Genomic DNA, 24,576 nt, shown 5'->3' with positions numbered 1-24,576 from the left:
CAGCACAGCAACCAAGAACACGAGGTGAAACAAAGGCCTGGTTACAACCCTGGCTCTATCAGTTCTAGCTGTCAGATTATGGTCTGTAGTGAAACTTAACTGAAACAATGTGTGTACAAGCCTTGGCAGAATGCTTGGCCCAAGTGGGTATTTAATAAACAATTGCTATTATTAGTACTGTCCTTTTCCATCAACCTGCCTCAAACTCATTATGCATCCTCACTTCCCACCTTCCTCAAACTGCCTTGCCTTTCAGGATTCCCTCCCGAGTTCTGTTGAACTGACCATTTCACAAGTTTTCCAGGCTTCAGCCTGCTCAACTTTTCCATTGATCAACAAGCTGTTTTGTTATTCATGCTTATCTGCCCAACATCTCAATCCCAATCTCCCTCATCATTCCACACCCTCCTCCAACTAACAAATTATTTGTAAAGTCTTTCTTGACTATCCCAGCTTAAAGGAAACTTTAAGTTCATATACTCATAGACCCATATCACCTGTAAAAATTCGTTAGCAATCAATCAAAAACCGGCCTGTGACATCTCTTACAACAGTCTTAAACTGTGAATTTTCCCCCTGACATTTAACCATTTACTTGTTTATATCTAGTGTCCCCAATGACCTAGTATAAGTTGCTGACACGGGTAAAGCCTATTTGATACTTTCCATCTATATGCTCAGCACCTTACTTCTTAAGATACAGTCAGGATACAAATGATTATACAGCAACTCTACCTGAGAGCTTAATGTTACGGCATTTGAGTAGAAGCATGTTAAGTAATTTGACCTAAAGGTCAAAATCTCTCCTTGGCTGCTAAGGACAATCTTGTCTGAGGTTTGAAGGAATTCTGTCATTCAATAAATTGCTTAGGGAACCAGAGGGAGATGTAAGTGGTGGTCAGATAAGCCATAATCAGATAACCTGTTGTAAAAAGAAAAACAGATGCTGCAACCAGCCATAAGCACTAAATTTACTGCCTCAGATAAACAGCTTGTAAACCAGAATGTGACTTAAGCTACAGAAGTGGCAATTCACAGACTCTAAGTTGTATTACTAAAATCCAGGTACTCCCTATTTTCATTTTAATACCACAGCCAGGCTTTTCAAAATAAGCCCAAGTCAATTCAGAGGTTTTCTTGAAATAATTTCCTTTATAGTAGAATCCTATATTTAGACCATATGAAAGATACTGAGAAACCACACAAAGAATTCACAAAGGCAGGTCCCAACTTATAAAACCAGAAAACTCTAGATCTAACACTCAACCCAATTAATAATTTTTCCCTCATGGTATAGCTATAAATAAAATGATTTCATGAACAGTTTCCAAAGATTGTCATGCTGTGTACCCTACCATTTTGCATGATATGCTTTCGTATACAAATAAATGTTCTATTCACAAACTTTTCTTCTTGTTCTTGAGATGAAACCCGAGATCTTAGAAAAATACCAAACATGCAGAAACACGCAGTGTCACATAATCTTCCTTAAATCATTATAGTGATTTAAAATACTTGCTTACTAGCTGGAAAAACTACTTAATGGGCTTTCAGTGTGGACTAGCCAGAGAAAGAAAATACATTGGAAATTGACATTTCCAACAGGTATAAAACATCTGAAGAAAATGTAGGTGAGATCATCTAGCAGTTTTAGATGACAGTCAACTCATAAGCAGAGGTTTTAAAAGCTTGTAAATCACACAATGACAAACTGAAAGGCAAAAACACACAGCTGCACTTCACCTTTTCCCCTTTCGAAAGAGATGAAAAACCAGAATTTTGTGAAAAAGAAACATTCAACATTTCAACGCTACTTAAAATAAAGGAAACCTAGTTTTATCATACACTAAAAAAGCCGTGCTTATATCAAGTTGCCAAAGCCTCATACCAGATATTAATTGGCGGGGCGGGATGGGGGTGGGCAGTGGATTGGAAGGGCTCAGAAGGCTGGTAGGACTAAAGGCACAACAAAAATGGTAAGAGCAGACAAAAGCTAGATTTCTCGTTAACACTGCCGATTCACTTCCCAAAACTGTAGTTGCCTATTTCCATAATTCAATCTCTTTGCAAGCCAAAACTAACCATTTTGGCTAAACTATCATTCCCAGCATGATGGTACTTTTTTTTTTTTTTTTCTGGTGCTATATACTAACCCAGAGGTTTAGAATCAGTGTTTGTAATGGCAACATTTTACAGTATTAAGTTCTTCCAGTACCATTAAGTCACCACAGAGGGTGAAGCTAGGGTTAATGGAAAATGTCCAAACTTTACAGGACACCAGGCTGTTAAGTCCCAAATCCATGACCAGGATTTTAACACTTTTGGCTCCCACGATACAAAATCTTTCTCACACGATAAATTTAAAAAAATTACATACATATAAACACCAAGTACAACAGAAGTTCTGGCCCAGAATTTTACAAACACACTTTGGTAAGGAGAGGAAGCTAGTGATAGCAGCAGAGTGCCTCAAGACTTCCAATCAGAGAAACAATATCCCCACCAGTAAAAGCCCTCACCCTGTTAACCAAATGCATTTTTGACCTCTAAAAACCCTCTTACCTGTTTACAAGAGTTTATACAGCTGTTTGCCACTGGAACACCACCTTGCAGAGTATAACCGTGCCATCCTTTGTTGATAATCACCTGTTGCCTAAGTAAGCATCATCCCGCATGGAGACAGACAGCACTAGGGCTCTTCCATCCGAGGTTAAAATTCAAAACAAGCCCAACAAGCCTGCATTTCAAGGTGGTCTTCGTCTGCAACTAGGTAAGTTTAAAACTGGCAAACAACAGTGGTGTCTGAAGCCAATGGTGCAGCACTGCTGGCTTCCTCTTGAACTCCAGCGTTGTCACTGTGCACCGAAGTCTCCTGCTGCAAACAGGGGAGTTGTTCTCCTGTACTGGGAACAGCTTCCAAAGCTCAGGAGCCCCTGTACAGGATAACGCAGGAACTAAAGGCAAACACTTTCTCCTCCTTAGGGACGCCTCCATTTTTTCCTCACACTCTGTACTACCAACCGAAGTGACCGGGCCTGAGTGTGCGTTCGTACCTACGAAACCGTCACGGTGCATGCACATCCGAGGCATGTGGAACCACAGGTCAAATAAGGCACAGATACCACAGTAACGGTTCTAATTACACACGCTAGCTCTCAGGAACTCTTCATCCATTCAGAACTAAACCCATCACTGCATAACTCTGGTAAGAAGCCCCTGGAGACGGAGGAGCTCCTCAAATGTGTCAGGAAAGGCTTTATTAACATCATCATTAACATTTAAAAAGCAAACGGAGCATTTCTCCTTCTTTTGGCAATTTGGTGCAAATGTTAAGTGCAAGATAAAGCAATTTCAAACTTCTCTTCAAATTAAAAATGAAACTAAGGCCAAACGTGACGGGTGAACAAAATAAATCAAAACTTAAATTTCAGCAACTCCGGCTCTTCAAACCAGCAAAGCCCCCGACTCGTGCACTGTGTTGAGGCTTACGGTGCTTGCCCCGGCTTCTTGTGTGCCAGCAAACAGCACCATTTCCTCATCAAGTTGAGGACTGAGAGGCCAAAGATCCCCTTCGCTGCAAACAAAGGGGGTCACAGTAACACTAGTGATCCTTCAGAATTGACACACCGTGATAGTCAACATGATGGTCTCCCTGCTTCTTGCTCAAGACATACAAGATCTGAGCAGCAGCAAGAACCCCCTCGGCTGCAAACAAAGGGGTCAAAGGTTTGCCGTCAATTCACTTCCAGGCAGAAAAACATTTTCCTCAAAAGAAACAATTTATTTAGAATAAAACAAAAGCAGCTCAACTGTGAGCGCACGTTTGAGTGACAGCTACTTTTAAGCTGTGTGAGCCATAAAAAGGGTTTTTCTTTACTTTTCCAGAAATCTTGTGTACACAGCACAAAGCAAGAGGTCATTTTTTTTCCACTTAAAACACCGGCATTGGCATCACAATAGCAGATACACAACTTTAAGCTGCCATTTTAGTAAAATGCACAAATACTAAACAGATTAGCTTTCTTCCATCAAGAGGCCCATGTAAACTCCACATAAGCCACAACTTCTCTTCAAAAAGGTCCATTAGAGCTTTGAATTCCATATCTTCAATCCGCAGTTCACCAGTTTTGCTTGCAGGGGGGGAAAAAAAGGTTATTCAGTACAAATGTTTACAATATTAAAAATATATATATTTCCCCTATGCCATTATAGATGAACATAACATTAACAAGACCTTCCTGGATAGTCCAGCTTGACTTCAAAAAGCACCAATAATACCCACTGGCACATACCTTGAATGAATTTACTGTATGAATAGACAAGTAACAAGTAGAACAACAGGGTGGATTTTTTTAAGGACTGCAATTAAGCAAAGACCATGGGACTGAAAATATCCTTTATACTCATGTAACTGAGTAAAACATGTCAAAAAAATTCAGAAGAAAGGACATTTATAATCAATTTATGATCAATATATCCTAAATATAACTTAAAAAACTAAACTAAAAAAAGGTGGAATTTAGTCAAACTTTTACCCCTCTGTTTTCATTCCATAATTTACATGGAACAATCCAGAACTACTCCTTTGTAAAAAGGGGTCAAGATATGAAGCCACTTAAAAATCCACCTTCATCTGTGTTACCAAAGACAGCAGCTATTCTTTTAAGAAAATTCATACGAACAATTGCTAAACAGCCAAAGAACATTTTAGGACTTTTACTTTTCAACTATTTAAATCAAACAAAGAAACCTTCTTTATTTAGCTAGACAGTTCACTGTGGTTACCTGAAATAATTTTCTCCCTTTAGAGACATCATTATAACCAGCACGTTAACAGGGTCAGCTCCACTTCTCTTGTTCTCATACCTAACCGCCATCTCAAAACCAAACACCATAGCAGAGACAGAAAAAAAGAAGTCCTAAAATTCTCTCCAAAACTTTTCACATAAAAGGTCATTAAGGCCCTCTTCTCAAGAGGATTTCCTGATTCTGTTACCAGAGTTTTTGGTGAATGGTTCCTATATGGACCCAAACCGCAGTTCAAGCTATACCTGCATAACGAGCAATTTCATGGTCTAAAGAACGTGGATTTCAAATTGTAAAAAAACAAGACAAATACTGTCAGTGAAAACCTGCTCATAAAATTTTTAAATAAACCGAAACAGTGTTTGACTCTGAAAGCAACACTTACACACCTCACTTTTCCTACTGTATCTCAAATGATCTAACTGAATTAAGGGCCAGAGTATGTTACCTTCAAAATGTGACAAAAGCTTATGCCGGTCAGAGGATGAACATTTTAAGATGTAATTCTTAAAGGGAAAACTCAATCTACAGAGTCCAAGTATACATGTTAAACCAGGAATTTAAATTTTTGTGTAGAAAACGCTTTACAGGAATCCCAGTTACAACCAACAAAATAATCTTTAAAAAACTGGCTAGGAGCTGAATGATTGTTTAATTTTCCATAAACTTTGAAGTTGTGATCTAAGTCTTAATTAGTTTGATGTTCTTCAAAGTAATACTTAATAAGTCATTAAATGATATACTGCAATTTTCTTTGCATTCATTTCAACAGAGTTCCAGAAAAATCAATTGAGCTAAACGAGTTTTGTTTTTTGTTTTTTTTTTAAGTAAAAGAAACAAGTGGTTGTTGCAAAGAACATCCAATATTGAGATTATGAAATTCTGGCTAATGAGAATTAGAACCAGATAGCTTTAGACTCTCGCTTTCATTCCATCCTGAAGGCTTAAATAGTTTAACAGTATTATGAACTGGCACAACAGAATGGGCAACACAAATAAGAAATTCATCTGAATGATGGCACTCTGTAGGTAAGCACCAAACTAAACATAATTAGTTATTTCTAATACATACATTTAGAAATGATATCAAGCCATTGTTTCAAAACCATAGAAGCACAAATTGCCCAGATCTAACAAAAGCCGCCATGTCAGATAAAGATTCAAATAAACAAACATGGAGCAAAAACCACAGTACTCTTCGGTAAGTTGTCACATCAACTTAAAAAAGAAAAAAAAAAAAAAAAAAAAAAAAAAAAAGAGAGAGAGATAAAAAGAAAAATGGGAAAAACCACATTTTGGATTAGAGTAAAATTAAATGTTATGAACTTCACTCTCTAAAAGAGCAAAATCATCTGTCCAGCCTTCTTATCAAAAGATATTCAAAAGTTAATGGTTAGTGAGATTTAAACTGGAAAAATGTATCTAGCCAAACTGTACTTTGACCCCATGTATGCACAGACTGCAAACTTGCGTTAGTTTCTAAGTATCTCCTCCATATTAGTGTGCTAAGCACAGCTTTTTAAAAACAAAAAGCAGCAAGTCTTACTTGTAGGATTTCAGATATTTTTCCTACAGGGACACCAAGGACCTTTGTGCTCATTGCCTAGTACCTTCCTTCTGTCAAAATAGCTAGTTTTTCCAGTTTAAAAACAAAACAAACAAACAAAAAAAACCCCCACAAAGACCTCCCAACTTAAAAAGAAATTTATAAATGCATAGTGAAAACCAAAAGGATGACACAGCAGTGATGAGGATTTCATGCTGACACGCATTAGACACCTGTCATAACGGAAAATAAAAAAATTACATGACATTTCCCTGGGTTATTATTGGTGCTATTTCAAAACTACCAGCTTTGATAACAGAAAGAAAACAGTTGAGTTCTGCCAGGCTTTCTATAAGTCATTTTCACAGAATAGAAACATGACCATGATCCAAAAGGTCCTAGAGTTTCTAATCATAATTAAATATCAAGGGCCTTAGCTAAAGTCCTCAGCATATATGTATCAAGGCGGGGGAAATATACTTACTAATGACCTGAGAAACTAGGAGTGAGGACAAGGGGACAGATCAAAGAAACAAGACAAAAAAAGAAAATCATCCATTACTGTTATGCAGCAAAAGCCCTTGTTAAGAACCAGAAATTGATATAACCTTCAGCTCTGAAAAAACCTGTGAGGGTAGGTTAAATTATTCTATATTAATTTCAGGTGTTTGGGAAATAAAACAATAAAAAGTGGTTTTCCTACACTGACATTTCAGTTCTCTGTGGCTGGACACCCGTGAAAATATTAAACACAAAATTTCAAAGATATTCAACATTTTCAATAATGTAATGTCATCGCTACTGTTTATATATGAAAATAAAAATACAGGCAAAATTTAAAAAGAGCATGTCAAAGGCATTTCACGATGACTTTAAAAATTTCTGCAATCCAGATATGGCTGATTAATGCCCACTAAAACAAAAGCTGACTTATGAGCCTGCAGACAACTCTTCTTTCTATTATTGAAATCAGAAATTTGCATGGATATAAAAAAACTCATCTTTGATGAAAAACACTTAAGTTTTGAAATATGCACAATTAAATTAGACCTGTACCTGCTATACCTCTCTGAAAGTCAGTAAAAATACCACCACACACCAATAACTAACCAAAGAACTCTGATTTTAAAAACACCTACTCACTTCTTGCATACTAGCACAAGACATAGATGGTTTGTAACCTACTCCTCAATTTTTTTCTGAACAGTTACAGCTACAAACCAAAAGTGCATATACGGGATACAGAACTTAGGAACTAATGATAAAAATGTGTATGTTAAAGCAATCTCTGGGAATAAACCATGTACTTTAAGGGAAATACTCAAATACCTGATTAAAATAATTACATTGCTATACAGTTTATCAGCTTGTACTTTTAAGATTCCTGATCAAATTTCAGCCACACAAATAACATTTCTGGTACAGGAATTATTTACCTACATACCAATCAACCCACTTTTAGGTGTAATATTATCTTTAAAAGTCAGTGGGCTCTTCTCCAAATCCCGACTTTTCAAGAAAATTTTGGGTTTGTAACTCTGAGGATTTTTTTTTTTTTTAAGCTCAAGGTTACAAAAGGGGGGAAAAAAAAACTGAAGAAAAAAAGAGGAGAAAAGTTACTCATAAAAGAGTAGGAACTCCTAATTAAAATAAATTCATCTGCCTGCTACCTCAGGGCATCCCTTTCACTTAAAATAATAGCTAAACTGTCCTGACTTCTATTTTAAAGGTTTATAAAAATATAAAAAAGAAAAAGCTACAACTAAAACTAATTCAAAAGGAAATTTCATCTGATGCTGTATCCCATTACACATCACAAAACAGGAACCATGTCAAAGTAGTAAATACAAGTTACACATGGACTTTAGGACGCACCACGGACAATGATCATGACCAGGTAATCTTCTTCAGATTTGGCCAGTGCCTTGGCAGGGGAATCCAGGAACTGCTGGGAGAACTCACAGGGTGGGAAAGCATGTAGGACCCCGGTGTTTTCCTTGTCTTTGTTGCCCCCCACAGGGAGGCTTATCACCCCAGCGGCCTGCTTTTGCTTTAAATAGGACACAAGGTTCCTAAGTGGCCTCTGAGTAGAGGTGGCAGTGTCTGATGTGGCTGAGGAAGAGGAGGACCTGCTGTCAGAACTTCCAGGCACAGCCAGAAGAATGGCATAACCATTGGGCCCTGCCACTTTGATGCGTCGAGTTACTTCATCCAACTTGGGCTGGTCCAAACGAAGACGCTGAGTGATCTTGAGCTGGGCTACTTTGCCTCCCGTTGCGCCCTCCACAAGAAGACTACTAGCCACTTGGAGGTCACCCTGCAACAGATGCATGTTGGAAGGAAAGTTGCTGTTCTTCAACAGAAGCATGCCCTGCCAGGCCAAACAGAGTTTGGGAGAGGCTGCAGCTGTTGGGGCTGTCCCACCATCCTGTTTCTGGGAGGGGGACTTTAGCTTTGAGGAAACAGTGCTGGTGCTGGGTGCACTCCCATCAGACCGGTCTTCTTTTTTCAGAGGGCTTTTTCCCTCAATGGGAGCCGCTGTCCGGTGCTTCCTATCCCGTTCAGCTGATGCAGAGTTTTTACGGTCTCGCTTGTCACCCTGGCTCTTCTCCAAACTACCTCGTCTGTCTCTGACTGGAGAGGGCCTTTCCAAGATAAGAAGACGGGAAGATCGATCATTGTCACTGTTGTAGCGATCCCGGCTACTGCTCAATTCTGGGCTGCGGTCGGGAGAAAGAGCACAGTGACGTTTTCGGGGACGGTCACTCTCAGGAGACCTATCCAGGTGCCGGCCCCCACTCTCCTCAGGCGGCCTTCGCTTCCTAGGCTGGTCTCTGCTGCTGGGAAGATCTCGCTCGCCTCTGTCCCGGTCCAAAGACCAGCCATCTCGCCTGCGATCCAGGCTATCCAGTGGCTCATAAGCAGGCACAGCAGTAGCTGCAGTCCGAGTGCTGCGTTCACGGACTGGGGGTGGGGGTGGCACCCAGTCAGAGTCAGGATAAAGATCTCTGTCACGATCTCTGTATAGTAAGGGTGGTGTCCTATCCCGAGCACCCCTCAAAGGGTCAGGTGCTCGATGTCCAAAAGCATCTGTCACCAATTCATAATGAGTTAAGGGCAGAGGCTGCAGATATTGCTGCTGGTAACGATGTTCCGTATCTGCAAAGTCTACTCTAAGGCGACGATCTGGGCCACCAAGTGGGAAGCCACGCATATGGGTCCAGGCAGCATGAGCTGCATCGAGGCTTTCATATTGGATATATGCCCAACTATCACCTTTGCGGTAGTCTATAGTGCGAATGGTGCCAAATCGGTCAAACTCTCGTGCCAGGGCAGCGAGAGGCACCCAAGGTCCCAGACCACCTACCCAGAGGCGGGTGGTGGGTGTAGCTTTACCATAACCAATTTTGATAGGATTCCGAATAATAATTTTGCCAGACATTGCCAGTTTGGCCCGGTGAGACATGTCTAGGTTCTCAAATTTGAGAAAGCCATAGGTACTGGTCTGGCCCCGAGAAGGCCTCTTGATGTCTACCTCAGTGATGACTCCAAAGCGGTCAAAAGCCCTTCTTAGATCACTCTCTGTCACAGTGATGTCTAGGTTGCCCAAGAAAAGCGTCCGGTTAGCTCGCTGATCATCCTCGGGAGAGATCTCATCTACTTCTCGGAAAGGAGCAGCACCTGCTCCAGCTCCCACCCTTGGCTCAAGACTGTATGCGGGGCGCACTCTCTCATAGAATGGGTAGTCTCGCTCTCTCTCCAGCTCACGGGGCAATGGTGGCGGGGGTGGTGGGGGCAGACGGCCAAGAGCCAACTGCTGCAACCGGTAGTCTCTGTATCCCAAGGCTGCGCCACCAGGGGAAAGTGATCTCTGGCCTCCACCTCCTCCAGGGGGATGCCGGTGTCCACCTACCGAGGCCCCGACCACGCTGGCTGACGGAGGATAAGTATCTTTGTCTAAAGGCGAGCGGCTGCGGCGCCGGCTCACATACACAGCTTCTATCTTCAGGGGCCGGTCATAGAGCACTAGGCGGCCTCGGGCATGCTTGGCCGCCCGCGCGTCCTCTGGCCGCCGGAAGTTCACAAAAGCTACTCGCTCATCCCCGCTGCCAGAACCCGAGAGATGACTGATTTTGACACTTACATCACCGAAGCGTTTGAACTCGTGAAACAGTCCGTCCTCCACCGCTTCGTCACTCAGCTGGGACCCCAACTCGCTGATCTTCAATGTCTTGTATTCCCCGCCGTCCCCGCCGCCAGGAGCTGAGGAGGCGGCCCCAGAGGAACGTGACTCCCCGCCTCCACCCCGGGAGCTGCTGCGCGACTCGCCCCCGCCCGAGGAATTTTTGGTGCTTGGGGAGCTGTAACTATGCAAGCGGCTACTGGAGCTGCCCCCGCCAGTGTCATACTCGCGGCTGCCACCTCGGCTGCTGGACTTGTCCAGATGAAGGCTGCGCCGCGACCCGCCGCCGCTGTCGGTCTTTCCGCTGCTACTCCCATTGCTGCCACCAGAGCCCCCTAACTTCTTGCTCCGCTCCCCGCGGGAAGTCGAGTCCTCACCTCCACGGGAGCGTTTGGTCTTGACTGGAGAGCGCTCTTTTCCCTTCATTGTTGCGGGTCGTCGGAGGTCGTCTCCGCGGAGATGATTAACCCGCCGGCCCGCGCTCGTTTCACACAGCGGAACCGCACGCCGCCATCTTGGACTCCGCCGCGGCAAAGGATCCCGCCCCGCACTCCTCATTGGTCAATTAGCTCCTCTCTTCTACAGTCTCATTGGGAAGACGATTTGTCTGTCTTTACATCTCCCCGCGCTCCGGAAAGGCGCCCGCCCAACCACTGTTATTGGGTTCCCAACGCTTTAGTCTGAGTACTTCATTGGTTATATTTGTTGTCCATCTTAACGGTTCCTCGCGCCAGGCCGTGGCTCCGCCCCTCGCACTCTAGGGTCATCTGACCCAAACTCTGAAGGTGTTGATTGGACAAAAAGTCTGCCCTGTAACGGTACTTCTAGCGCGGTAAAAGCAGTGATCCCACCTCCTCATTCCTTTCATTGGTTTGGGACTCCGTCCTTTAACTCACTATTTGAGAAGTCGGGCCATCTGTTCTGGCGTTTTTTCTGAGAGGCCCGCTTACAGCGTTCTCGCGAGAGAGAAAGCGCTCCCTTTCTCGACCCGTTCTTCCAACTCCTCGGGCGGCTGAAAGAAGTTTAAATCTGATTGGATGTTGACCAGGAAGTTGATAGGCTGAAATAACTGTCCGTCATTCGCTTAAAGGGGTAGGCTCGCATACTAGGGAGGCTGACTGAAGGTGAAAGAGTAGAACACGCGCTTGCTGTGCGACGTCACTGAGACGTCGCGAGATGGTGACCCAGCGCCAGCCCCGCCTCCTCGCGCTTTCTGCGTTCTCTTCTCAAGCATTAATCTGATCCCGCGCGGTCTTGGGTGTACCTTGCCTCTTGGAACTCGAAACTTCTGGCCACGCCTGCTTAGTTCTTGTCTGGGACAAGGGGCTGTCGGGGCGAATTCCTCAGGAAGGAACCTCAGGGGACACCATCTTAGTCCCTCCGGCCTCAGAACAGCCTGAAAAAGCTGAGGTCCCCGGGGGCGGGCTGGCCGCGGGTTCCCAGTTCACCAAGTGCCGGTCCCACTAACGCCTGGGGCTCTCGGGGACCAGCAGCTGGGAGGCAGCGCGGCCGAGCTGCCGCCTTCGCCCGGGGCCCGGCTCTTTGGCGTTCCCTGCTCCAGCCTAAGCACCCCGCGTAACCGGAGGGGGCGGCGGGGCAATGCCCGGGTCCCGCGGTCGGCGCGCGTGTCTCTGCGTTCCCAGTTTTCTATTGCGAAGTCGCGTGCGTTTTGGATTTTGTACAAGATCCGGTGATCTAGGTCCCTTCGCTTCGTACCTGTAATGCCCCTCCCGGTTAAATGATAGTCACATGGACGCTTTAGGGGCAGACGTGTCGCTCGTTTTTTCTGCACTTCTCGAACCTCCCGGCATCCGGTTAGTGTAAGAAGCCAGTAGCACAGCCACCTTGCCGACTCTCCGGAGGAACCTCTTGGCCTTCTTCAGGCATCATCCGCTCCAAAAGCCGTCTTGCGTTGAGATACAGAAAGCACGTGTGCCAGGTGCCCTTCGTCAGGTGAAGGGAGGAAGTGCTGAGTTCATCACAGCGGTTGGTTAGGCTTGTTGCCGTCCTCCCAGAGGTTGTGAGGATTCTTGTGTGGAAGGTTATGAGGGAGGTTGAGGTTATGACGGTTCTTGTGTCGATCCTCTCTTCTGCCACGTCTTTCAAGTCCAATACGTAGGAGAAAATGATATTTTTAAATACACGTTTTTCAAGGTAATATGAATGTCGCCAAAACAAACCTAAACTTCAAAGCTGTGTTAACGATTGGGACAGCAACATGTTTGGTCCTGCCGTAGCCATCCTTTTTCTAGAAATCTTGAGGAAGATGAATATGAATTTTATCTCTTGATTTGACAAAGAAGCTTGAAAGAAGCCTGATAGGTAAAAGCATAAAAATCTGCCTGATTGTAGTATGTAGACTGACTTACTTGCTGTATTAAGACTATTTTAAAACTTGCTACTGTGGGCGCCTGGGTGGCTCAGTGGGTTAAGCCGCTGCCTTCAGCTCAGGTCATGATCTCAGGGTCCTGGATGAGTCCCGCATCGGGCTCTCTGCTCAGCAGGGAGCCTGTTTCCTCCTCTCTCTCTCTGCCTGCCTCTCTGCCTGCTTGTGATTTCTCTCTGTCAAATAAATAAAATCTTAAAAAAAAAAAAAAAAAAACTTGCTACCGTTTGTGGTTTAAAAAGAACAATATATATACGTAGGTGCTAGTGTTTCTGTTAATATATTCATAGAAACTTCATTGAGAGTGCTTCAGTAATGGTTACTAAGATCACCCTGAGGTGGGTAGAGGCTCTGGGTGGGAGAGAGACTCAACTTCCACTGTATATCTTTCTGCATTATTAAAAGGAAACTTGTTTTACCATGTGCATACTATTACTGTTCCATTTTTTTAAAATAGCAATTATTTTTAGCATCCCTTAAATTTATAGAAAAAATTACAGAACTAGAATACTATAAAGAACTCCTATGTACCCAACACCCAGTTTCAACAATTACCAACTCCTGTCAGTCTTGTTTCCTATATACTCTCTTCCCACTCTTTGTTATTTTGTTCCAGGCTTATCTGGTACATTTCCTGCCCCAGACATGAAAGCAGCCATTTCTCCAAGGAGATCTGGTTCCTTTTAGGGAGAAAAGATATTTAAAGATAAAAATATGGATGTTAGGAGATAAGACAACAACCAACACAGTATTTGTAAAAGCACAAAACAGAAGGTTTTAGTTGTTAGGGAATTTTAATCTGTTTCAAGGTTATATTAAACACAACACAAAATTGAAGTTAAGCCATTATCTGGTTATTTAATGCAACAGCCAATCCAAACAAACCAGAGTGACTATTTTTGGCCTAAACTGATCTGCGTAGGTAAGTGAATGACCAGAGAAAAAGTAATGACCAAATCAGTGTAGTTTCTCAAACATGACAGGAATTGAGAATGGTGGGAAAGAATTCAAGGAGCAGGTACTGGGCAGTGCCCAAGGCTCTGCAAAGCTTAGCAGAATGACTTAGCATTTGAAATACCAGAGAACCTCATGGAAGCTACTGCAGAGAGGAAGGTGGCAGGAGAGCTTGCCTAAGGGGACTGGTGGCCTGTCTGCTCTTGAAAGGATTGGTAAGTAGAATGGATAGAAGAGCCCTGGCTTCTGTTCTTAGTAACAGCCAAAATAGAACCTTGATGTATGTGTATGTGTGTATGTCCACAACAGAATTGGGTAATGACAAAATATGCCTATGCTGTAATCACAGTGAGTGTTTTTATTTCCTTATTGTTCTTTAAAGCATGAAGGTGCTTCGTGAGGTCGTATCAGCTTATGTTCACATACATGCTTTGGAGAGAGCTGAAAGAGGATAAAAGTGAAGTAGGATTTAGAAGACCAGGACTTTAAACTTTTTTTCTGGTGTTGGTGATGGAATTGTTGAGGTCCAGTTCAAGGTTTCATCTGGGCTTGAAAATGCCTTGTCAAAAACCAAGACATAGAGTTGAGAAAAAGCTGACATAGCCCATTCTGGCGTCAAACTTGGTTCCCTGAAACTATAATTCAAAGGCCCCGGAGGTCACAGCCCAGCAGGAAAGCAGCCACAACTAGCTTTCTATATGAAGTGCTTTTTTCCATATCCTTTAAAATCAGTTTCAAAAGCAAAATGACAGTTATGGAAGAAACTGCGTAATTAAAAGTTATCAGTATGCTTTCGATCAAATGTCTTCTTTCAACCCTCCTGCATTTTATTGTTTCTGTATCCTCAGTATGCAGACAATTAAGATTGCAATATGAAATTTATCTTGGGAGCTGAAAGCTGGTTGATTTCCTGGCAGATGCAAAAAGGCCTGAAGCTGGAAATTGGAATTATTTTCCCACCCACAATAGTGGATTAAAATTTTCAATTTCATCGTCTTTCATAAAAGTGAGTGGTCTCTTGACAGGTTCATTTTGTTCGTCTGCAGAAAAAGCATGCATTTTACCCATAGGCATATATTAAATCCTAAAATAGCAAATAAACATTTAGGACCTAGCTTGCATTATTTTTTTTTAAGATTTTATTATTTGATAGAGATCACAAGTAGTCAGGGAGGCAGGCAGAGAGAGAGGAGGAAGCAGGTTCCCTGCTGAGCGGAGTGCCCCAAGCAGGGCTCCATCCCAGGACCCTGAGACCATGACCTGTGCCAAAAGCAGAGGCTTTAACCCACTTAGCCACCCAGGTGCCCCTCTAGCTTGCATTATTAAATCACTTGCTTATTTTGGTCTGTAGCCTTTATTTTTAACGGCTTTATTAAGATATAATTTGCATACCATAAATTTCACCCATTTTAAGTATAGAACTCCATGGTTTTTATTATACTCACAGAGCTCTGTATGTGGTTCACCCTTTTAACATTGTTAACAGAAAGCACTCTACTATAGCTTCTCCTGCATGACTATGCCCTTATATGATTTTCTCTTTCATATATTTAGACGTCTTATAGGGCAGTGGCCAAGAGCATGGACGCTGGAACCAGCCAGTGTGGACTAAATCCCAGCTCTGCCGTGGGCAGAAGAGTTACTGTTAATCTCTCTAGGCCTTCATTTTCTCATCCATAAAATGGGAATAATCCTAGGATCTTCACTGGGAGGACTAAGTGGGTTAAAACACATAAAGATCTTAGAACAGTGCCAGGTACATGCTAAGCACTACAAATATGTTTGCTGTTACTAATATATTTTCTTTTTGAATTTGGGTACATGAAATTGGAGTAATCATAATCCTCAGTTTATGATACATAATCATCAGTGGCCCATCCAAAGAGATGAAAGAGCTTTTCATCTCTTTATCAACAACCTGTGAATACCCATGAAACTACCACTCAATCCAAGAAATAGAATGTTACTGGTAATTTACATCTACCTAAATACCTTATCCTTATTCCTTATCCACTGCCTACTCTCATAGGTAACTACTATCCTGAATCTGGTGTTTCATAATTTCTTGTTTTGATTAGTTTTAAGAACTTTAAAAGATGTTTTGTTCTTTTATTTTAAGATTTATTTATTTATTCTAGAAACAGAAAAAGAACACAGGCAGGAGGAGCAGAGAGAAAGAATCTCAAGCAGACTTCCCACTGAGCATGGAGCCCAGTGTGGGGCTCAATCTCACAACTCTGAGATCAGACCTGATCCAAAAACCAAGAGTTGGACGCTTAACCAACTGCGCCACCTAGATGCCCCAAGGACTTTAAAGAATTTTTTGAAGGAATTTTTAAAAGCGTGTGTGTGCATGCGTGCATGGGCATGCGTGTTTATAGTATTTTTGCTTGTTTTTTAACTTTATACAAATTTACATTTGAACAATATAATATTTGTAATCTTCTGAGACTTGCATTTTTCATTCCTAATGTTACTATGATTCTTTCATGTTATCATATGTAGCTATGTTTATTTCCATTACTGTAAAATATTCCATTTTATTGAATATACCACCACTTATATGTCCATTCCTCCTCTGATGAACCTGTGGGCCATTTTCTGTTCTTGTGCTATTTTGAGCAGTGCTACTATGAAGGTTCTTATTCATGTGTCTTGAGGCACACATGCAAAAATTTCTTTGGGATAAGATAGGGAGGTGGTGGGTAGAGGATACGTAGGAAGAGAACTACCAGAATAAAGGGAATATTTAATGGCTAATTTTATAAGAAAAAGAAAAAACAAGAAATTCCTTGCCAGCAATGTTTAAGAGGTCTTGTTAATCCATGTCATTGGCATTTTATAACTTTTTTTTCCCCAAACAAATGGGTATCAAATAGTATCCCTCTGTGGTTTTGATGTTTTATTTCTCCAATTACAATGATGTTGTGAATGTCTTTTTAAGTTTCCTGGCCATATGTTTCTTCATCTATGAAATATCTGTTCATGTCTTTTGCTCCTCTACTGAATTAGATCTTTCTTATTATGTGTAGGTTATTTTCATATATTCTTGATTCTAATATTCTGTAGAATAGATATATGACAAACATCTTTTTCTAGTTCACAGCTTATTTTTCATTTTTTGTTGTTAGCACTTTTTGTATCTTGCCTAAGAAATCCTCTTCACTTCCTCTAATCCTGCTGCCAATATTTTCACCTATATTAAAATTTTGTTTGTCTTATACATTTTAGAGCCAATTCATCAAGCTCCATGAACATCTGTCTATGATTGGGGTTTCATTAAATCTATGGATTAATTTAGGGAAAGGTAACATTGTTATATAATTAAGTCTTCCTTTCGGTGAACAGGGATATCTTCTCATTGAATTAGATCTTATTTAATTTCCATTGACAACGTTTTTGTAGTTTTATCAGAATCTTTGCATGTTTTTTATTATGGGTTGTTGTTGTTGTTGATAGTGTCTTTTTTTAAAGTTACACTTTCAGTTTGTCATCAGTGACTTGAATTGCAGCCACTTGCTAAGCTGTCCTGTTTTTATTAATTCAGCATATAGAACACTGAGTTTTCTAGGCACACAGTCATGTTGTCTGCAGATAATAAGAGTATTTCCTCCTTTCTAATCCTTATAATTTAAAATTTTTCTGGTCTTATTTTGCAAACTAGAATCTTGGACACAATATTAAGTAGAATGATAGTGAGCACTCCTATTTTATTCCTGATTTTAAAGGGAATGCTTCCAATGTTTGTCCATTTAGACTGATGTTTATTACATGTTTTGTCTGTTTGCTTTTTGTTATCCTAGTTTGCTAAAAGTTTTTAATCATGAGTAGATGTTAAATTTCTTCCAAAGTAAAGGAAGTTCAAGAACGGTGACAATAAAGTCCATGCATGATGCCACATTATATCTTAAATGGCAGAAGCCATAATGGAGAATACAAGGACAAGTAATGAAATCTGAATGTGTATTGTGAATTAGCCTCTAATAATGTTTCATGTTATATTTCCTGAGTTTGATCATTATGCTATGGTTATCAAGATAATCCCTTTGATCTCAGCAGCACATGCTGAAATAGTTAAGGTTGGAAAGGGCATGCTAATAACTCTAGCTCATAATAAGTACTTCAGAAAACTTTCAAGAAATGTATCATTTCCTTCCATTTTATTGCCCTTATGCTGCCTCATGATCTGATACGGCTTTTCAAGTTCCAGCTACCACATAAGCATTCCAGTCAAGCAGCATGGAAGAAGGAAGGAGGAACAACAGCATGTCCTTCTTGTAAGACGCTATTTGGAAATAATTCACTAAAACTCCACTTCTCTCTCAGTGGCCAAAACGTAGACATATAGCCACACTTAGCAGCACAGAAGGCTGGGAAATGTATTCTCTATTTAGTTTAGCCAGGCTAAAAATCGGGGCTCTTATTGCTAAGGAAAAGGGGGAGAGTAGACATTAGGGTCAACCAGCAGTCTCTTCTACTACCTTGTGGGTGAGTTACATGATGTGACGCATGCCCAGCTTGTGGTGCTGAGTAGGATTCAGTTAAAACATGTCATTTCACGATTTCATTTGCATTATCCAATTTGGTCCTCATAGTAATCATATGAGTTAGGACAAATATGATTGTAATTGCAGATTAGGAAACTTAAGACTCAGGCTAATTATAGTTGTTGCTGCTGGTGGTAGTTTGGGTCTGATTTGTTTTAAAGAAGGAGGCAGTAGAATCAAAGCAAAAGGAGCAGGGCCACCATTCTGGAGTTCTAGCTCCTCTAGACAGAACCTACATCCCACAAAATCCTGAAGTTCTTTGCTCTGTGACCTTCTCAGTAGTCTGGCCCATAAACGCCAGGGATTGGGACAGAAGCAGGTCCACTGATGGCCTCTGTGGGGCGCTTTCCACTGTATCCCTTAGGCACTAGGTTGCTGGAAATGACACGGAACTCCGGCAGCTGCCCTCCTTCCCAAAAGCAGAAATCCGAACAAGTAAGTTCTATTACATAACCCATTCACAAATAGATAATAAAAACAAAAGCCAGCGTTTGTTGAGCGCATACTACATTAGCAGGCACTCTGCTAAAACCTCCCTCATGTTAACTCCTGTCACCCTCATAAACCCAGGAGATGGACAGGCTCATGCTCCTCTTTCGCAGGTAAGGAAACTGAGTTTTAAAGGCCCAATATATATTTTAAATATTTAAGAAGAATAATATGTGTACACTGGAAGAGTTTGTGTTTTTCTCAGTCTCTGAAAAACATTTGATCTGAAGTCATGCTTCATATTATGAGTAACACACCTGGTTGCCTGACTGATAGCCATTCTCCCCTCCTTTGCTAGGAACAGGAAAAACACTTTGAAGGGGAAAATTTTGTAACAAGTGGAATAAACAATTCCATAGGTCAGTACTGTAATGGGAAAATATGTGGTAACTTATTATCTGCCAGCGTTAAGAATGGTGCTTTAAGCTCTGTAGTACACAGCAACGGGAAGAGAGCATTTCATTTGATTGTAGGCAGTGTAGAGACAAAATTAGGTGTCTTGCAAGGAATATGGGGATTTGGGGACTCTCAATTACTCTCAATGACTGTACAAAGCTTCCAAAGTCAAAGGCAGTTAAAGCTTGATTTGCTGTACCTTACTGGATGTTGGGCAAAATCCTCCCAGTCCTGCCGGTATTGGGTGAAGATTCCACTCTTGATAGTCTGCTCCCTACGGTCTTCTACCTCTTGAATTCAACCTACCTATAAAGACAAGTGTGGTTACAAAGCCAATGGAACATGAATGGTTCTGTCACAAATGGTGTTTCAGTTGGACAAAAAGATGCATATGTGTCCTGGTGTGTTTAGTACATAATGTTTCTCACACAAATGCAGTTAACTCCTGAGACCTCACAGGCCATCTCTGTGAGCCCACTATTAGCAAGAAGAGATTGAGTTTGGGGGGAAACCCAGTCCCTCAACACAGCTGTAAATCATCTAATGGAAATAATGGGCTTCTGCGAATGTTTGTGTGTACATAGCATGAGCATAAACAGTCTTTCCATGACTTTTTGAAAATTATGAGGTCTTTTAACTATCACTCAGTCCATTTTGTTTTAAAAGCATGTTCCTTGGGGCGCCTGGGTGGCTCAGTGGGTTAAGCCTCTGCCTTCGGCTCTGGTCATGATCTCAGGGTCCTGGGACCAAGCCCCGCATTGGGCTCTCTGCTCAGCTGGGAGCCTGCTTCCCCCTCTCTCTCTGCCTGCCTCTCTGCCTACTTGTGATCTTTCTCTGTCAAATAAATAAATAAATTCTTTAAAAAAAAATAAAAGCATGTTCCTTGTGCCTAGCACAGTGAAAATATGGGGAGAATTGGATGACACAACGGAATTTGCTTGGATGGGGACAAAAATCAGGAACACTTAATCTGTGAATTGTTAAGATATAAAATTTAAAGAGTTAAGTATAAAAGTTTCATGATGGGAGTGCTCAGTGCGGACTCGGGAGACTTGTATGTGTTCATTGTAAAATTCCAGGGAATACAGAAAGCACAGTGTAAAATTCTGATTAGGTTCCAAGCACTGTTTTGTAAAGGGCGTCAACCCTCAATTTCCCTACTGTGTAACTTTGGACACTTACTTAACTTCTCTGTCAATTGAAACTGTTGTGAGCAAATGAGGTGGTATGTGTATTATGAGTATGTGAGGAATTATCCTGGGTGGTCATAATGAAAGACCCGCGGACCCCCTTACCCAAGAATCCAACACTGCCACTGGATGCAATCAGCAAGAGGTTCTTTATTGTTACGCAGGCGCCTGCGGGTGGTCAGCAGCTCCTGCTAGCTGAGCACACCCGGCTGGGGTGGTGCCGGGTTTTTATAGACAGGTACAAACAAGTTTTGGGTGGGGCGCAACTGATTGGTTGACAGAACTTTTGAAAAAGGCATACGTGGAGTTTGCTGATTGGCTTTGGGGACCCGCGCGCTTGCGCGCGCGCGCGCGCACGAAGAGAGAGGCGGGAAGGGGGAACAAGAAGGGGGAAGGTAGGAATGCCATCATGGCGTCTTCTATTATTTCTATAAGCCAAGCAGTTACAGAAGGGCAAAAGAGCAATTAATAAGCAATTAATAACCTAATTTACGCCTAAAAGCCAGAGGTTCACAGAAAAGCAAACAAGCGGTTAGTTATCCTATCTATCTTCTAGGGGAGGGGTCTTTCAATAAGATGGTATTTAAACTTCTAAAGACCCCAGAGGTTGGGGGGGCGCAGGGTGAGAAAGCTATATCTGGGATGTTAATCATTAGTGTAATTGGGGGTAGAATGAATTGACTTTTGTTTGAATCATCTTCAGATATGTAGGAGGAATCCTTGAAACAGGTCAGGGTGAAATGATCTCTAAGATCCCTCCCAGCGTTGAAGTTCCCAGATACCTAGACTCAAACCTGTAGTCACATAGGGTAAAGGACAGTCCCCAAAGAACATGGGTTCTAGACTGGAAAAAGGGCCCTTGCAAGGACTCTCTCTGGATCCCAGGGAAGAGGCTGCAGAGCGCATCTCTATTCCTAAGACAAATGTTTCCATACCGTGCTTTGAGGGAATGAATGGAGGTGAGGGCAGAACACCCTTTCGCCAGCCCAGTCCCTCAGGTTCAGAGAGAAGATTTCTGGTGAAGTGATGGCTCTCTGTGTGTTTTTGGAAAGCCAGCTCTGTGGGTTCAGCTGCTTTTGTATGAGAAGGGGGACTTGATCCAGGCCGGAGAGTGAATTCTTTTCAGCATCTCTTCCATCACCATCACCTGAGACCACTTAGGTGGCCTTTTAAAGTGTCCACTTAGATCTACTCTGGCCCATGGCCAATCATCTCTCCACTCAGCAGCTTGAAATACAAATCTTCTTTTTTTTTTTTTTCTCCCCTGAAGATTTTATTTATTTATTTATTTTTCAGAGGGAGAGAGAGCATGTGCACACAAGCAGGGGGAGCAGCAGGCAGAGGGAGAAGCAGGCTCTCCGCTGAGTAAGGAGCCCGAAGTGGGATTCATCCCAGGACCCTAGGATCATGACCTGAGCCGAAGCTTAACCTGCTGAGCCACCCAGGCATCCCTTGAAACACAAATCTGATAGCTTCCATTGCTCCTCAGATAAAGACAAAAATTCCTAATATGGCCTAGAAGACCCTGTTTGGTTTTTTTTTTTTTTTTTAAAGATTTTATTTATTTATTTGACAGACAGAGATCACAAGCAGGCAGAGAGGCAGGCAGAGAGAGAGAGAGGGAAGCAGGCTTCCTGCGGAGCAGGGAGCCTGATGCGGGGCTCGATCCCAGGACCCTGAGATCATGACCTGAGCCAAAGGCAGCAGCCTAAACCACTGAGCCACCCAGGTGCCCCAAGACCCTGTTTGGTTTGACCTTTTCTACCATTTTAGACTCATCCCCTACTGGCCTTCTTCTGTCCCACACACTTACTGAATGCTTACCATCCCAGGGTATGTGCTCCTCTCCATTCTCATCACTATGTGAGCTCCTACTCATACTTCAGTACCAGCTCCAGGTCACCTCCTCAGGGAAGCCTTCCTTGACCAGTTCCCTATTCTAGGATCTCATGGTGATGCAGGTAGGATGGGTCTGAGGACCAAGAGGGTCTTTGGCTTAATATGGGGTGGAAATCAAACAAGAGCCAAGAGGAAATGAGAGAAGAATTGATTGAAGACATAGAGAAAGCAGATACAGACAGTGTTTGGGAGAGTTGAAAGGAAAAGCCCGAGTCTTGTCTTTGTTCAGGGGTCTGACATTTTTATTGAGGATGAGAGTCTGGCGGATGTGTCTCTCAGGCATCCAAGAACCGATCAAACAAGAACAAGTGCTCAGGTGTCCTCCATAAGTCATTTATGCCTTGGAGTCAAGGGTCTTAGCAACAAGGTGTTTGGAGTCAGTGGTCTTGGAGAACGTTCATGAAGACCTCACCTGGTCACTCCTTAGATGCTATCTATCTATCCCGCTGGAAGTTTCCAAAGACATCATTAGCTCCTTGACCTTTGCAAGGTGGACATTCATTAAAGTGTGTGTAAGATAGGGGTGCAGTTTCTAGCAACAACAGAAGCAGGGAAAGAAGCAAAGGAAAACAAAAAAAGCCAGATTTTTCTTTCATAGGGTCCCTTCGGTTTCCTCTCCCAATCTGGCCATGTGATGTGCATTTCCTTCATCGCACCTGTCACAGTTACAGTTTTACATCTGTTGTGATTATTTGATTTGCAATTTAGTGTCTTTGATTCATGTCTGTCTCCTCCAAGTCTTCATAAGGACAAGCCTGTTTGTCCGGTTACTTACCGTTTTATGCCCAGTTCTCAGCACGTCGCAAGGCACATAACTAGTACACACACGCACAGTTTTTTGTGGAATGAATGAGTGAACATAATCTTTGGAAGTATTGCCTAATATCATATGAAGTGGTCCTACAGAAAAAAAGTGAAATGAGTTTAGTAAGCACTTCAAACCATATTACCCAAGGCTCTACCTCTCCCCCGTGTGCCTTTGCATATGAAGGACTCTGGCAGGTCCTATAGAGAAGCCCTCAACTTGAACATTCAACTCGGACCACAGAATGTAAACCAGGGTCCTCTATGACACACTCTGGGCAGCATTTCTACTCGAGGGAGAGCTCCTGGATAGCCATGTGACTGCTGTTTCTGCAGCCAGCAAATGGCAGGAAGAGTTCTAAACGGTTCCTAAGAGGAATTTCCCAGGAGTGAAGCTGCTCTGGCAAGTCTAGGATTTAAGATTTTAAAAATAAAGCCACAAGCACAAACAATCTCTATGAATAGAAGCTGTATCATTAGTGGAAGAATGGACTCTACTCAGCAGAACTTGTACCACAATAAGTACTTGTTCGAAGAAAGAATGGAGAGAGGAAGTCTCTGGAGTGATCATAGGTCAGCTAGTGGTCCCATCTTTTAATAGAAAGGATAATCATAAAATGAAACTTAAAACTGGGGTGTGAACGGAAGCTTTGTGAGCTTTGATAGCTACTGGAAGTCTACATTTGCTTATTGAAGTCTATTTGATACAATGTTACATTAGTTTTGGGTGTAGGGGCATAGTGATTCAAAATGTATGGGCATTTTAACTAGCTAATTAGCGAGGACGATGGCATCATAAACCACAGGGGTCAAAGGATATTACCCAGTAACTAAATTTAAAGAGATACCACTAACACACCAAGGGTAAATAAATACTGATCTTCCCTTGTTGGTTTTGTGATAAACATTTTGTCAACTGCTATTTATTCTAGGATTTAACATTAACCTCATTTTTGTCAAATCCAGTGTTTTCATTTTTCTCACCAGTGTTCACCCTCCTTGATCTTTTGGTATCTCTCGGACAGTGCTCCCCAAGCCTCCTTCTAGCGAGCCTCTCTGCCCTTGTTTCAGTGGCCTGCACTTTCAATTCAATTGCATTTTAACCAATATTTATTGATCATCTGCAATGTGCCAGACATCAGGCTATCATCATTCATTTATTAACTCATTCATCAACATTAATTGAGTTCCTACTGGATACTGGGCACCATGCCAGTGACTGAGATACAAAGATGAACAAAATACAGTCTCGATCTGAGGACCGTCAGAGAGCACTGATGGAGAGCCTAGAGGATAAGGGAATGACAAGGCTACAACAGACGTACAAACTCAGGGTCTGTGGCCCCAGAGAAACAATCAACTGTGGAAGGGGAATA

The 24,576-nt window shown here is 42.2% G+C and overlaps 1 protein-coding gene across 1 annotated transcript; it reads right to left on the bottom strand.

Annotated features, from left to right (window-relative positions):
- Nucleotides 1-3,760: 3,760 nt before the first annotated feature.
- RBM15 (RNA binding motif protein 15) lies at nucleotides 3,761-12,541 on the bottom strand. Its single transcript, XM_059136221.1, has 2 exons — nucleotides 8,228-12,541; nucleotides 3,761-4,130 (listed from the first exon to the last, which is right to left on the bottom strand). Exons 1-2 carry the CDS (start codon nucleotides 11,091-11,093, stop codon nucleotides 4,084-4,086), a joined length of 2,913 nt encoding a protein of 970 aa, XP_058992204.1. The 5' UTR covers nucleotides 11,094-12,541; the 3' UTR covers nucleotides 3,761-4,083.
- Nucleotides 12,542-24,576: the final 12,035 nt, after the last annotated feature.

The sequence above is a fragment of the Mustela lutreola genome, chromosome 10, assembly GCF_030435805.1.
Source record: "Mustela lutreola isolate mMusLut2 chromosome 10, mMusLut2.pri, whole genome shotgun sequence".
In the NCBI taxonomy this organism is placed as follows: Eukaryota; Metazoa; Chordata; class Mammalia; order Carnivora; family Mustelidae; genus Mustela; species Mustela lutreola.
This window is presented reverse-complemented; position numbering and strand designations above follow the sequence as displayed.

What these genes read in the sequence shown, in the direction of transcription:
- RBM15 (XM_059136221.1), bottom strand. Translation starts at nt 11,093, where the DNA reads ATGAGGAGTGCGGGGCGGGATCCTTTGCCGCGGCGGAGTCCAAGATGG. An exon ending in GGTCATGATCATTGTCCGTG is followed by an intron (nt 4,131 to 8,227) that starts GTGCGTCCTAAA and finishes CCCCCCTGCAAG; the next exon opens with CAAAACTGGTGAACTGCGGA.